The following is a 15,785-nucleotide window of genomic DNA, read 5'->3' as shown; positions in this document are numbered from 1 at the left end:
CCTTCCAAGGTCAGTAAAATGAGGAGCCAGATGGTTGGGGGCAAGAGGCTGAACCACTTAGAGAAGGCTGTAAAGCACTGTGAAGTAGGATATAAGTCTAAGTGCTATTGCAACAAGAATGGCCGCCTTATCTAAAATGGATAATGATACAGTAGATTAATTGAAAAGGTGGAGCTTCTGTAAAAAAAAAAATCTTGCCCTTAGATCCCAAGTGTTGATGGCAAAATGGGGCTCCCTTCCCTAGTTAAATGTTTGTGGGACCTGATGGTGAATGTGTGAAGGTTGCAGACCCAGATTCGTGTAAGGGCTTCTTTTGAACATGTGTGTGAAAATCCCTTTAAGCAGTATCACGAAAAGAAATTTAGGGCAATCCGATAACATGATAGATCCCTAGATATTCAGTAGAGAATTGCAGGCTTATGTTGTTGGGTATTATTATTGTTCATGTAAACATCATACTGATTTGCATTATTTAAGTTCATTGGTGGCTTATCTTAGTAATGTTCCCATCACAGCGCATCTAATTTGGGGCACTAATTCAAACAACAGTCGAAGCAGACGTAATAAAATCTGTTTCTCAAAAGCTGAAATCACTCCCAATTCTAAGGATTATTACTAATAAAAAAAAATCACCTGTTTCCCAAGATACATGCTCCTGCTAACCATATTCATCACTCCTATTCAAATCAAGTGTTCTCCATGTCATCTTTGAGAACAAATCCCAAAAATAATTTCCAAGATCCTTTGCATCTTCTCAGCCAGCAAGACGCTTGGGATAATTGCACACCCATCTCGTTGAAACTGTTTAAAGGACCCATTTTTTTTCTTCTTGACATGGGCAGCCTCCAAATGGGAGAGCAAGAGGCACTTAAGCTGACCTTTGGAGAAGTCCACTGTTGCAGCCCAACCCACAAGGAGTCTGAACACACTCAAGGAAGGACCAGAAAGGAAGGGCCTACAACACCCTCTGCATATCAATCAAAAGAAGAAGCTAAAAAGGTTCTTTCCAAATGCTCCTCCAGTTATCGGTTGGTTCCTTGGTGTTGGCCGCTGTTGCTGCTGTCACCATATCTGGTGTGTGGCTCGTGGTTGTCTGGGTTTGGAGCCCCGTTCCATTTGGTTTCTCCGAGTCCTATTTGTGGCTCATTGACTTTCTCTTCTTTGGGGGAGAGTAACCGCTGTAGCTCCTCTTGGTCAGGGAGGGGGTTCTTGCCATACTCCATCTGGACCCAGTTTCGGTACTGCGAAGACAAAATTCCAGAGGAGCTATTAAATGAGAAGGTTGGGCCAACATACAGAGAGTACATAGAATGAAAGGTCAGTCAACAGGCTGTGGTCAACTCAAGGAGAAAATGTTGTCTTAGAAGACAGATATGGGTCACCTAAGACTCATACTCCCTATGCAGACATACACAATGTCTATGTTGGGGGTCTTCTCACTCTATCTCCATGATGCATGGACCTCCATAGAAATCCAACACAATCATTTCCTTCCAGAACTAAAGTTCTATTAGTCCTCTTAAACTAGAGCTAAGTTGGAAGTAGAGCATAGAATAATAGGGCTGGAAGGAAGCTTGGAGGTCTTCTAATTCAACTTCCTGCTCAAGCAGAAGACCCTATATCATTCAAGACAGGTGGCTCTCCAAAGTTTCCTTGATAACCTCCAGTGATGGAGCACCCATAATTCCAGAGGCAAGCTCTTCCACTGTTTGTTCTCACTATCTGGAAATTTCTCCTTAATTCTAAGTTGGATCTCTCTTTAATGATCTTCCAACCTTACTTCTCCTCCTTGGTGCTTTGGAAAACAGGACGACCCCCTCCTCTCTGTGACAGCCCCTCAAGTACTGGAAGACCGTTATCATGTCACCCTCTAGTCTTTCTCTTCACTAGACTAGACACAACCTAATTCCTTCATTCGCTCAATGCACGGTTTAGTCTCAGGCCATCTTGGTTGCTCTTCTTGAATAAAGTAACTTTAATCAACTGCTCCCAAGTAAAAAATAACATGCAATCCCAGAAGCCCAATGCAGTTCCAGGATCATCACCAAATTTCACCACTACCCCGGAAGAGCCTTTGGCAAGTCTTAATTTCAACCCAGAGAGCAGCAAAATACCCTTGTCACTTTCATAAAGCCACGTGAGGAAAGCACGAGGAAAGCATCAAAACGTCAGTGAGAAAAGGACTTTCACCAGCACCAATTAGAGCTGGCTGTGAATTCCACTCATAGCAGCCTTTAAGGTCCCCTGAGCATTAATTTCCACAAGTGGGCTCTGGCTAGTTTTGGGGGACTTCCAGTGGGAATTTTTAAAACATTTTTGCCTCTCCTGACATACCTCCTCTTCGGGTCGCGGAGCCCACCCACCCGCCCACCCGCTCCCCACCCCCACCCGCCTGAAACCAGCCACACATCGTTTTGAAACAGGAAACAATAGTGACATTTCACTACCATTCTCAGGGCTATGAACAAGACCCAAAGCTCACTTGATTTTTCTTAATACTGCCATGCTGTTCGAATAAAGCCGCATCTAGGTGCTTAATTAAGATTCTCAAAGCCTTTAGCTCCACTCTCTGGTTTCACACGGGGCCAGCATAAAAATTGGACTTGAAAAAGAAAAAAAGGAAAGTGTTTTTTTTTTTCATTTCCCTTTCCCACTCTTCAAATTCTGCTTACACAACCTTCTTCGGCCTCAGATCTGCAAGCGCATAATTTGCTAGAGATTTTTGAGGGGCTGCTCCGAACTGTTACTGATCGAACAACATAACAGGAAATTTTGCTTTCTGTGCAAATCAATGTTAGCAGAAAAAGCACACATATAAAATATATAAACACCCCTATATATATATATATTTCTCTCTCTCTCTTCCCATCCGTCCCTATTTCTCTATCCCTCATCCCTCCAGCATCTATCTATCTATCTATCTATCTATCTATCTATCTATCTATCTATTTATCTATCTATGTTCTTTAATAAATCATATGATTTGCAACAATGCTCATTTGGGGATTTCCAAAAGAAAACTTTTTTTCACCTTGTGCATAATGAATTAATTAATGTTTTAGCTATTCTAGGAACACCAAATGGTGTCCTTTTCTTTTTCTTTTTTTTAAAGTGCTATAATGAAGGGAAAAAAATAGTATACTAGGTAGAAGAATGAGAAATATTTTCACTAACTTCCTGCCAGGCGCAAAAGATCAGGGTCCACCCATGAAGGTCCAATTAAACGGATTGACGAGCCCCGGATGGGTCTCGCCATTGTTGGGGAGGAAGATTTATTGCAAAACAGTCTCTCCACAGGAACCTTCTCAACTAACCGTTAGTACTTTCTAGGGTGTTAGATGAGGGTCATGGAATTGAATTTAGTTCGCTTGTGGTTACGTAGGGATTCTAGGCTGCTCCCCCTTTTAACTCCGCCTCCAGTTTTGCCAATCCTTCCCCCTACTCTCCCTAAGTAGACATTTAAGGGAGGCTCTAATGCTTTGGTTTTCAGAAGTGGGGCTGATTAAGCATCTGAGATCAGTGGACCTAGAAAAATGAAAAATCAGGGTGGGGGAGTGATATGTCACCCACTGCTACAGAATACGGTCAAAAAAAGTCAAGATGTCAATCACAATGATGGGATCAAGCTGCATCTGGTTTTATGTCTGTCGCATATCTTGGCTTTTTGACCACATGAGCACCTGCTTACCAATCTTTGCAGCCCATCCTGCACAGATAAGCTACCTGGAAAATGATGAATCTGAAGTATATATATTCATTTCAGAGAATCAATGCGAAAGAGAAACCAATATTTCATTCAGTTTCAGAGTCAGGGGAATGGAAGAGCCCCAAGTCAGCCTTGTGGTTGTGACTCTAAAGGTCAACCTGGAGCTCACGATCTTACTGTTCGTTGTCTTCCGGGAAGCCCTTTCCACAAGGCATGGCAAGAAGTCAACACTTATTCAGAGGTAGACTGCCTCTAAAAGGAGCAATTCTACTTCGGTACCACGATATATCGATAGCTCTGGCCTGCTCCTTTTCTGTGAATGTATTAAATCCCCCCTTAGATATTTTTAGATATTTTTAACTGTAAATTGATTTTAGTTGGGGTGTTTTAAATTTATTGGGCCAAAAATTTGTTTAATTCTTTTAAAAATTTTAAATTTTGTATCTGATGTTTTATTCTTGGCTGTTCACCGCCCTGAGTCCAGCAGGAGAAGGGCGGTATAAAAATTTAATAAAATAAAATAAATAAATAAATAAAATAAATCACTGTCACTCACCCTTCTCCTAATTATCAAAAATCAGGAGCCTGGTGGAGACCTATCAGACTAACAAGTTTTATAAAAAGATTATTCATCAATGAATAACATTATTTGATTTTTTTAAAAAAAAAAACTATTTAGTAGAGGGGTCTCCAATCTTGGCCATTTTAGGACCTGTGGACTTCAGCTCCCAAAATTCCCAGCCAGCCTACAGGTCTTAACACGGCCAAGGTTGGACACCCTTAGTACTTAGCAAGGATGTGCTGCACCTTAAAAAACCCTGCTCAAATATTCAAAAATCCAGAAAATTTTGAGTTTTGAGGCTACACCTGCCGGATGGAAAACATGAGGGACCAAAAAGGAGGATCTGTCTTCCTTTCGATGGGTGTCTGGTGGTCTCAGTTACAGCCTGCAAACAGGCATCCCACGTCCAATGCCTCGTTTTAAAGGCAGAAAATTACACGTTGGTAGGATGGATGAGTGGTGGTCCCTGCCTCAAGGCCTCCAGTCACTCTCCTGGTGGGAATGTTGTGCCCACTGATGCCACAGCCCAGGTTCCACATCTGGGACCTTTCTTGGGGGGGGGTGACATTTTAGCTGTTGGGGGGGAATCCCAAGCTCGGTACTTCTGCAACAGTTGAACGTTTTCTCTGAAGAATTGATTGTTTTGTTTTGTTTTTTGCACTGTAATTCTCAGCTCCTGTTCCACTTGGTCTCATCCCACTTCAAGCAGAGTATTTTTCTCAGAACGTCCTGATTTCAGTGGTTAGGGGGAAAAAGGAAGTGAGCCCAGAGTAAATTCACTTGGCCTGGGGGAAACCAGAGTTGCCATTCCTGGTGTGGTAAGATATTAAAAGATTTTGAGTTATGGGGACCTGGGTAGAAGGGCCAAAAAAACAAAAAGTCAAGATGACAACCAAATCTGTGCAATGGAATGAATCCCTGGCATATTTTTTTTTACCTGCGTTGCACCCACAATGTACATTGAAACGGTTGTAGCGTTGACTGCAATCAAAAATCAAGGTTCCATATTAGCTTACGAGGTTCCTGCTGAGTTCCGTGTTTTGATAAGAACAACGGACCAACCAGCTGGGAAATTCTCTCTGGGATGCAAGGACTAAGGTGACCCATACAAAGAAGGGACTGAAGCTTGTAGGATGTGGTCTTCTTGGCCCTCAACCAGCCCTTAGAGACCCCCTGGTTACAAACATGCGAAAAAGGCACATCAAACATGTGCGATACAAGATCATGGCATTACACTGAGCATATGACTCCGTGCGGTAATTGTTTCATGCCTGTCGTACCAATTCATGTTTTTGCCTCACCCGTTTCCCCAAAAGCCTTCCTAAGCATTAACTTGGTCACCTTTGGTGACACGGGCAGCTATATAAATTTGATCAATAAATAATAATAATAAAAGTAAGTAATTAATAAAAGCAAATTAAGTGCTACTGAGGAGGACACAAGCATGCAAAGATTTGCCCATAATGACTCCGGGGTCAAACAAAGAGCCCTTGTGATGCCTTACCTCCTGCAGCAACGTAGCTTCGTACTCCTGAAGCTGTTTCTGAAACCCAAAGTTGGGGCTCACGTAGGAACGGACAGCTTTGGCAGCGGCCAAACATTCTTTCCAGCCAAAGTGGGTTACCGTCATTAGGTAGGCCACCAAAATCGTGGTGCTGCGAGAAACTCCCGCCAAGCTATGTTGACAGAAAGGAGAAGCGACAGTCTTCATTTTACTCGGATGTGGAAAATATTCACTACCGACTTGGGATCTGCAAGAGTTTCTTACTAAGACAAAGTAAAATGGTCAACTTGTAACTGTCCATCATCACCTAAAACCATTCTTTTATAATCATGGCTTGTTTAACCTGCCAAAATTAACTGGATTCAACTAAATAATCAAGACACAAAATGGGAAGCAGTGAGATGAAATGGTTAAGGCAGGGGTCTCCAACCTTAGCAACTTTAAGACATGTGGAAGTTACCATGGTTGGAGACCCCTGGGTTAAGATGTCTGGTGAGGCTTGAGAAGACTTGGCTTCAAGTCCATCCTCATCTATGGACATGCACTGGCGATCTTTTGGGGCAGATCTGGAAATCCAATTTTTCCACAAACAACATAACTAGATCAGGGTTTTCAAACTTAACATTGCTAAGATTTGTGGACTTCAACTCCTAGAATTCCCCAGCTAGCAGTTGTGAACTTGGTCAACTCTTAAAATTCCCCTGCCACATTTCACCATGGCCACCACTATAATGCTTCTTAGGAAAGCCACAACATTTAAAGGTATGTTTATTTGCAGATATTTAAACTCCCAGAGTTTCCAGGGAAAATAACAAAAAAGGCAGGACTACATACCAGTGAATGAGACAGCCTCCACCATGCAGTCTACATTCATGAATAAAACTGATGCACTCTTTAAAATGTTGTATTCTGGAATGGAGAGAAGAAAGAAACGCCACTTGCTTTGGGACTCTGACTAAACAGTTCTCTTGACTAGCAAGCCAGAATTCAAGAAAGAAAATTAAATACGCTATTGGTGTTCCTCATGACAACACAAGATGTTGGGTGATGTTCTCCTGGGATTAAGATCCTTCCAGGAGCCATCCTCCTACCTCCCAACCCCCTTATGTTTGGAGCAGAAACAGGCTGAGGGTCCCAAATGCTGCCATTAATCTGTGGTGTTGGGGTCAGTCCATGCCACCTCGTTCTCAACTATCTTCTTGGAAAACACTTTCAAAGTTCATTGGAGATTGTGAAATCTGGACTCCAAAACAGAGTGCAAAAAATAGGCACTTCAGAACAGAGTTTCCTTCCTTTGGCCCACTGCGGGGAGGCGTGTTGTGATTGCACAAAAAAGATGGAGGGAAGGGGGAGGAGTAAATAACCACCCAATTTTGCTGAAGAAGGATATTCTCACCCAAAAATTTTTTTCAGAGGGAATATTTAGCTCACAGGAGAAGATGCTTGCAAAAACGCTTCCATCTTTGGCTTCAAACGTTCGAAAGATGTTGAATTCAAAATTCAAAAATGGAAAAAATTCAAAACTGAAAAAAGAAAATCAAAACATGTTGGCAATAACTTCTCAAAGCAAAACCAACACTCCGCTACAGCAGCACATAAATTTATCACATGGGTATTAACTAAGTACGGTAGCCATGCTCTTATAACAGGAACACAAGATATTTGTACTATTTGTGGAAAAACCAGACGTTCAGGAACTGTTTGGGTGATCAATAAAACTGCGACTGCTGATTTCATGTAATTAAATTAGCACATTTTTCTGTCTGCAAACCTGTATGGGTTGAAGCCACAACTTTGTGCATTTTTCAAACCTTTTCTGCCTACCCACTGGTTCAGAAGGCAGGGATCAGCGTAGCCTGTCCATCATCTGAATGTGTCACCCATTTTATTTACTTACTTACTTACTTACTTACTTACTTACTTACTTACTTACTTATTTATTGGTTCAATTTATATGCCACCCTTTTCCGGAGACTCAGGGCAGCTTACAATGCGTTAAGCAATACCCTTCATACTTTTGTATATACCTGCTTAGTAGGACTTTCGGCACCCCTATTTTCCTATCAATGCTACCACCTCTTTTTATTCAAGGATCTCATCTGGTCAATCACTTTATTTTCTAGCAGAATAACAGAATTGGAAAGGACCTTGGAGGTCTTCTAGTCCAACCCCCTGCTCAAGCAGGAAACCCTAGACCATTTCAGACAAATGGTTGTCCAATCTCTTCTTAAAAACTTCCAGTGTTTTTAAGCACCACAACTTCTGGAGGCAAGTTTTTCCACTGGTTAATTGTTCTGTCAGGAAATTTCTCCTTAGTTCCAGGTTGCTTCTCTCCTTGATTAGTTTCCATCCATTGCTTCTTGTCTTGCCTTCGGGTGCTTTGGAGAATAGCTTGACTCCCTCTTCTTTGTGGCAGCCCCTGAGATATTGGAAGATGCTATCACGTCTCCCCTAGTCTTTCTTTTCTCTAGACTAGCCAAATCCTGCAACCGTTCTTCATATGTTTTAGCCTCCAGTCCCCTAATCATCTTTGTTGCTCTTCTCTGCACTCTTTCTAGAGTCTCTACATCTTTTTCATATCATGGTGATCAAAACTGGATGCAATATTCTAAGTGCGATCTTACCAAAACATTATAAAGTGGTACTAACTCTTCGCATGATCTTGATTCTATCCCTCTCTTAATGCAACCAAGGACTGCATTGGCTTTTTTGGCAGCTGCAGCGCACTGCTGACTCAAATATGATTGTCCACTAGGACAAAGTGATTGTCCACTAGGACTTCAAAATCCCTCTAGCAGTTGCTAATATTGAACCAGGTACCAGCCAACTTCTATAACTGTGCACTTGGTTTTTCTTAAAAAGCCAACTTGATTTCCCCTGCTTGTACAAGTAGCCCGGACTTTCCTTGGAGGATATTCACAAGTAAAATGAAACACTTGGAAATGTATTGATTTGGGCAGTAGGTAGCAGCTTTGATTCAGCATTGAAGAAATAATTGTTATTTAGCGTATGATGAGAACATGAATAGAAGAGAAGTAAACAGAGACACACATGACAATCAGAAGTGCATTAAAAAAGATCAAAGAAATGATCAAATCAAAGAAAAGAAAATCAAAGTCTTTAGAATCCCTAAACTCTAGACTTCAGCTGGTTATGAAAAGTAGTAAATATGCATTTGGATATAAACAAACTCTGAAAATGATTCCGCAGGGCAAAGCCCCGTTGGTTATCCTAGCCAATAACTGTCCTGCTTTGAGAAAATCAGAAATTGAGTACTGTGCTATGTTGGCCAAAACTGGTGTGCATCACTACAGCGGCAACAATATTGAACTGGGAACAGCTTGTGGGAAGTACTACAGAGTATGTACTGTATACTTGCTCTAATTCACCCAGGTGACTCTGACATCATTAGAAGCATGCCGGAATAAACCAGTGAGAAGTAAAATTAATAAACTTTAAATTTTGTGTAATAATAATCATTTTAAAAAAGAAATGGAAGGATGAGAACAGATTGTGTGTTCCGTGTTGTGAAAATAAGGCCATGAGTTAGGACACTGCCGTGAATGGTGTTACTGTCCTATCTTGCTTTCTCGTCTCAAAAACCCATTATTTCTGAAACAATATTTTTTTTACCCTCCGTTACCCTCACAGCACGTGGAACAATTTTGAAAGAACTTACAAGTTTTGATTCGAGGAGTCTGAGGCTGAAATGCAGAGGTAGGTCATGCCCTGAAATTCAAAAGAGAAAGTTTACGGAGATCTATCCGTGATTCAGATAAACATCGACAGGAAGAGGCTTTATCGATTTAAATGAGGAAGTGCCATGATTGTTGTGGTACTCAACAGCCAAACCTCTTCGCTGCAATTCTAAGACAGTTTTGACTCAAAGCATTGATATCTTCTGGGGGAGCCACCTGCATTTGATGTGATCTCAGTGTATTTTATTATTATTATTTTGCTTTGTTTAAGTTAATCCAATCCATTCAGAAATTCTAGCTGCCTTGCTGAATGAGGAGAAAGAGAAAGCTTCAGAAAGAGACAGGATGGTTTCCTACTTTCGACTCTGTCTCCATCCTGTTTCTTTTGGTTCCTCGCTGGTCTTGAACTGAAAGAAAAAAAGGTCCATCCAAATCACCATCATTACTGAGGTCCTTGGCAATTTGGTGCTCCTAAATATAATTATCATTTTGGAAAAAGAGTCTCGGGACAAAGGGATCTGTGGGAACCAAGGTTGTGGGGAAGGGGAGAAGCCAGAAGTCCTGACTTCTTCTCTTTGTTGGGTTTTACTTTAACAAAAATCTTTCACTGCACCTTCTGGATTACAGGCAGTTCTCAATTTACAAATCATTTAGGGTTGCAACAACCGTAAAAAAAAATGAATTTTGACTGTTTTTCACACTTAGAATAACAGAGTTGGAAGGGATCTTGGAGGTCTTCTAGTCCAACCCTCTGCTTAGGCAGGAAACCCTACACCACTTCAAACAAATGGTTATCCAACATCTTCTTAAAAACTTCCAGTGTTAGAGTATTCACAACTTCTGGAGGCAAGTTGTTCCACTGATTAATTGTTGTAACTGTCAGGAAATTTCTCCTTAGTTCTAGGGTCCTTCTCTCTTTAATTAGTTTCCACCTATTGTTTCTTGCCTTCATGTGCTTTGGAGAATTACTTGATCCCCTCTTCTTTGTGGCTATTATGAGATATCGGAAGACTGCTATCATGTCTCCCCCAGTCCTTCTTTTCATCAGACTAGACATACTCAATTCCAGCAACCGTTCGTCATATGTTTTAGCCTCCAGTCCCCTCATCATTTTTATTTTTGCATTTCTCTGCATTCTTTGTAGAGTCTTAAGAACCATTGCAGTGTTTTAGCCACGTGATCAAAATTTGGGCGCTGATAGGTGGCAGTGATTCGCTTAACAACTGTGGCTAAAAAAGGTCATAAAATGGGGCATAATTCACTTCACAACCATCTTGCTTAGCAATGGACATTTGGGGTAACAATTGTTCTTGTGAGCAGAGAGCTACCTGTAGTTACAATTTCAGGAAATTTGCCCACAGGGCGGGGGTGTTAATGACTTTGGGACCGAATTAGCTCATTTTCTGAGTTTGCATATTGAACTACCAGCTCACCAAACCACAAGCTAGGTTCCCACAGCATGTTGTCAACCAGGAAAAGGACCTGGCCAAGGTGAACTCTGAGCAAACCTGATTCTTTTGTACCAATGTAGCTACTAGGTTTTTGCCTGACCTGAGTTAGTGTGTGGTGTGGCCACAGCCACACACCTTTTGCTGAGTAAGACAGGAGCTAGGCTGGGAAAAACTGAGATCCTACATCTGGGTCAATGTATGTATTAGTCATCAAATATATCTCTTGGATTTCCTCTAAGAACTGGAGGCTCTGTGTGTCCCATTTTAGTCATAGTATAACTGCCCTGAACAGTTGGTTGGGTACAGAGAGAGGATCTGGCCTGCCCAACCATAGAACCAGGCAACTACAGGACTTGAGAGAGATAAGGGCACCGTGAGAAAGGAACATCAGAGATCTAAAATGTCCTTGGCTAAACTTTGTATTTTCTTCACTCGGTTCAGTACAAGTTCTGATGAAACAAGAGAGGAAGCACAGAAAGAGAGATAAAATCTCTTCCAAATGGAGCCCAGCTCCTGGAGACTCCATAAACACATCCATGATGGCTTCTTGGCAGCAGAACATAAATGGTTTGTCATTGTTTTCTTCCAGGCTGTCCCACATCTTTGACCCTTCCTGGCATCTTTCATCACAACCTAATCAGGTTTAATCCTCTTTGGCTTCCCAGTCCAGAAGGAAAACCTTGTGTGGCCACCAAGGGATTGTAAAAGAGGATCCAGAGCAGGGATGAATAGCTGCCTCAGAAGAGGATGCAGCTTCAGGACAGAGTCTGGCCTTTCACAGAGAAGTTTCCAAGTTCACGGCCAGCATTCAAATCTCCAGCTCAGCGGTTTGGGGAGAAGAGATGAGAGGCTGAATAGCAACTGCTAAGCCGGGATACACAACGCAGGGCTAAAAATGTCAGCGGTAAAATAGTTCCCTCTCTTCAGAAAGAAAACAAGAGAGACGCACATCACTTAAAACATGGAAATGCAAATCTAAGGAGCTTTGGTGGGGTATATATTGCAAGTTAGGCACAACAGCAAAATCAGCCAAGCATTTTAGAACCTCCTCTCCCTCACAGCCCACCCACCTTCCGGAGGAGGAGGAGGAGGAGGAGGAGGAGGAGGAGGAGGAGGAGGAGGAGGAGGAGGAAGCAGCCACCCTCTTTTGCCCCCAGTAGGATGAACCCAATGCCTGGGAACCACAGCTTGTCTCGGCATTTCTTTCTCTGTGCCCTGGGATTGCCATATTACTCAATACATTCATGTGTTTCCGGTTCCTCTTCTTTTCTTTTTTCCACTCTTCTGCCTTCCTACTCCATCCTGTTGTAAGGCTGGTGGATGGGCCATCTGCCTGCTGAAATCTGCCAGGCCTCATCCTTGCGTTGCCATTCTTCGCCCGTCTTCACCTAACCCACACACACCCACGCTCCCTTCTTTCAAGGTGGGAATTTTGGACCAGATGATAAGACAACGCCCACCATGGTTTTAATGCAATGCAGCAAATCAAACAATTGCCAGTTTGTGAAGAGGAATTTGTGAGCAGGTTCTTTCTGATCCCAACTTTTCCCAAACCAATGATGGCCACACAGTCATGTTGCCTCCAGCAGAAGGGAGACACGGTCGAATTCACCTAAAGGACTGGATGAGTTAACTTTAGACCCTACAAACTAGTTAAGGAGGAACCGGATTTGGTCAACTGCTCAAGGTGTCAGAATAGGAGCTAGGAAAACTGAATTGTAGTCCCATCTCAAGGCCTGAAAGACCAGATTAGGGATAGATTGTCACGGAGAAGATCTACGGTGTCTAAGGGTCGAAAATGACTGGATGGTACATAATCAATCAGTCCTGTTTTAGGTTTAAAAGCAGGCCAGGTCTCTGTAGGCCAGCCCCTCTCTCTCAGCCCTAGGAATAAAGCAATGGCAACCCCAAAAACATTACCAAGAAAATTGCATTGAGTTTCATTCTTTTTGGGAGAATGAATATGATTCATTCAGTCTTGTGTGGGTCTGCTGCCCTCCATCGGTTACCGTAAGTTATGACGTCTGTTTTCTGTGTAGACGGATGGACGGCAACTCTAAGGAAAGAGCCCTTCAACCACTTTGGAGCTGTGAGTCTGAAATTTGCAGGACCGTCTCCCCTCCCCAAAATGACTCACAAGGGGTTTGCTATACTCACTTCCAGCAGAGGCTTGGCATTGTTGTGCACCGAAAGAATGTGGGTGATCCCATGTTTTGTCAAGGTCTCTTTGTCTTCAGCATCTGCAAAGCATCAAATGTTTCTGAGATCCAGAATGAACAAATGGATTGCCTTTGATGTGGACTTCATACTCGGAGAAGCCACAGCAACACAGTTATATGATGGGGGTGGGGCTAGTGTGCCTCCAAGGAAGTTCTGAAGAACTTCAGGAGATGCCCTGCAACTATTCAGGGCTATTGCCCCCCATAAAAAGAGACAGAGTTCCGATTTCAATTCTGCAGCTGCCATCTGGATTTTGTTCATCATATCCTGTGGACATTCCTGCAACTGTTGTTATCTCAATGGTGCTATGGATCATTACCCTGGTTCATTCCAGGCCTATTTTACTAGGCTAGATCAAGGGAGGGGAGGAGCAGAATTCCATAACACTAATCATCACCAACATCTCCAAGAATAAAGTACTGAAAAAACTTACCACTGATGCTCCCGAGGTAGAGGCCCTCAACCACCTAAGGAGACACCAAGAAAGAACATGAAAGCATTGTCTCCCATGCCAGAGCAAAAAAATGACTTTCTTGAGTAATGTGTCATGGAAAGGAGCTGATTTACTCCATCCTACACTCCCCACACAAGGTCTTACATCCAGGGCACCCCATTTTCAGAAAGCTTCAGAGAAACTGAAACAGATGTAGAGAATGCCAACACACTCTGGTGGCACCTTTCCCAACAAGCAAATGTACTCAAAGACGGAAGCTTTTGTGAGGTGCATCTGTCTTCATCGGATGCGTAAATGATGGAAGGTTTAAATTGAGGTGAGGTGGGGAGAAGAGAAGGGAAGATGGTTGGTTACACAGATGCATCAGAGTTTATATATCTTATCAATCAATAATTGTAGAGTGTGGGGAAAGTTAAACATTTATATATATATATATATATAATGATAAAGTAATACAAAAAACCCCCCAAATAGTATCATATACAGGACTTCAATATATAAAATCCAACAGAATTGGAAGGCCATAGATGTGGCCATTTGTTTGCAGTGTCCTTTCCACCACCTCCCTAGCAGATGGTCCTCAGAAAATCTCAAAAAGTCACTCATTGCATTAATCCATGGTCTCCATAATTGTGGTTTAATAACTGGAGGTTTTGAAGAAGAGACTGGGCAGCCACTTGTCTGAAATTGGATAAGGTCTCCAGCTTGAGCTCAGTGGATTGGACTAGAAAGACCTTCCAGCTCTATTCTGATTGATGATCGATTGATTGAAATCACAATGAGTTGGGTTGATGCATCCCTGGAATGACGAACAGTCAAAGGGATCTTGCAGGAAAATCCGCCTTGCTGATTGGTTGAGAACAATCTGCTCTCTTCTTTTATTTCAACTCAGAGCGGAGAGAAATTTGAGACCCTCCCTCGATCTGAGTCAGGAAGTCTAATTATACTTCAGTGAAACGATGACTTTCCCCGTTGTTTAGAGACACAAGTTGTAAACAAACCTCCTGCTAGGCAGATAGTTGCGTAAAAAAAAAAAGAAAGTGATTGCTTCCTTCTTTTTCTTTTAAGCTCTGCTGAATGTTTTGGGGTGGGGCGGGGAGGGGAACACCCCCCCCACCAAACAATTTCTTCTTCTATCTCTTCGTGGACCTTCAACTGCAGATACCAAATTTGAATCAGTTCCTGCATGTTTATTCGTTCAGATATTGCACGATAGCACCCATATGTAAGACTGTTGTTTCTCAAGCTGGAGAACATGAAGATGGGTGGACTTCAGCTCCAGGGTTTTCCAGCCTACTGATTGATGTAAGAGACAAAGTTGATGCACTGATGCATGGACCAAGATGGATGGAGAAAAGCTGGATGACAGAAGAACCATGCAAGACAGTCATGTTCCACTCCTGTTCCTCCTCTCTTCCCTTCCAGCTCCTGCTTATTGTTTTAAATGACCCCTCCCCCTTTTCTCCAACCGAGCCATTCTGCACCCACCCACAGCTTCTTGGGGGCCCTTTCTATGAAACTCTAGCGTTCTACCTTACTCATGCCGATCCCCATGACAACTCTTCGTTCTTTGGCGGGCCAGCAAAGGCAACTTTCACTCCGTGTATCCCCTTGGTCTCCGAGACCCTACAAAGCAAAAACAGATGACACCAAACCAGAGAAAATGTTCTTGCGCCGGAGGCTTACTACCCGGCTGCACCCTATTTCAAAGAAGGAGTGAGTTGTGTGTCCAAAGGGTGTGTTTGTCAAAGGAGAAGCAAACCTGGGAATGAGGAAGAACGCAGGGAACCGAGAAGCTGGTAATGTCTCCTTCCACTCCCTCTGACTTCTGGTGCTTTTCTGGGTACAGGACAGCTGCTGTCAGCGGCTGTCAGCCCAATGAAGCCTTCTAAGGTCACCCAGGACAGAGAGAGGCGGGGACCCTGGGTGGGTTGGACCTGGGACAAGTGGTCAGTTGATTTGGGATGCCTGCATGTGGCACTGTTCCCTCTGTCCTCCCTCCCAGTTCCGTAACTCACTGCAACCCAGTAGTTGCCAAGCAGAACATCAGAAAAACAAAGAGTTGGAAGGAACCTTGGACGTCTTGTAGTGCACTGCTCAAGCAGGAGATGCTATACAATTCTGGAGAAATGGTTGTCCAATCTCTTCTAAAAAATCTCCAGTGTTGGAGCACCCACAACTTCTGGAAGC

General features: G+C 42.8%; 1 protein-coding gene and 1 pseudogene across 1 annotated transcript; one reads left to right on the top strand and one right to left on the bottom strand.

Annotated features, from left to right (window-relative positions):
• Positions 1-417: 417 nt before the first annotated feature.
• LOC117670988 (dual specificity protein phosphatase 22-A-like) lies at positions 418-15,406 on the bottom strand. Its single transcript, XM_034426565.3, has 8 exons — positions 15,358-15,406; positions 15,129-15,221; positions 13,575-13,608; positions 13,079-13,161; positions 9,452-9,501; positions 6,607-6,681; positions 5,773-5,944; positions 418-1,241 (listed from the first exon to the last, which is right to left on the bottom strand). The coding sequence occupies exons 2-8, from the start codon at positions 15,147-15,149 to the stop codon at positions 1,023-1,025; spliced, it is 654 nt and encodes a 217-aa protein (XP_034282456.1). The 5' UTR covers positions 15,150-15,221; positions 15,358-15,406; the 3' UTR covers positions 418-1,022.
• On the top strand, positions 8,860-9,215 carry LOC117670989 (large ribosomal subunit protein eL30 pseudogene; annotated as a pseudogene).
• Positions 15,407-15,785: the final 379 nt, after the last annotated feature.

This window comes from Pantherophis guttatus, chromosome 11 (genome assembly GCF_059756535.1).
Source record: "Pantherophis guttatus breed Tessera chromosome 11, ASM5975653v1, whole genome shotgun sequence".
Lineage (NCBI taxonomy): Eukaryota > Metazoa > Chordata > Lepidosauria > Squamata > Colubridae > Pantherophis > Pantherophis guttatus.
This window is presented reverse-complemented; position numbering and strand designations above follow the sequence as displayed.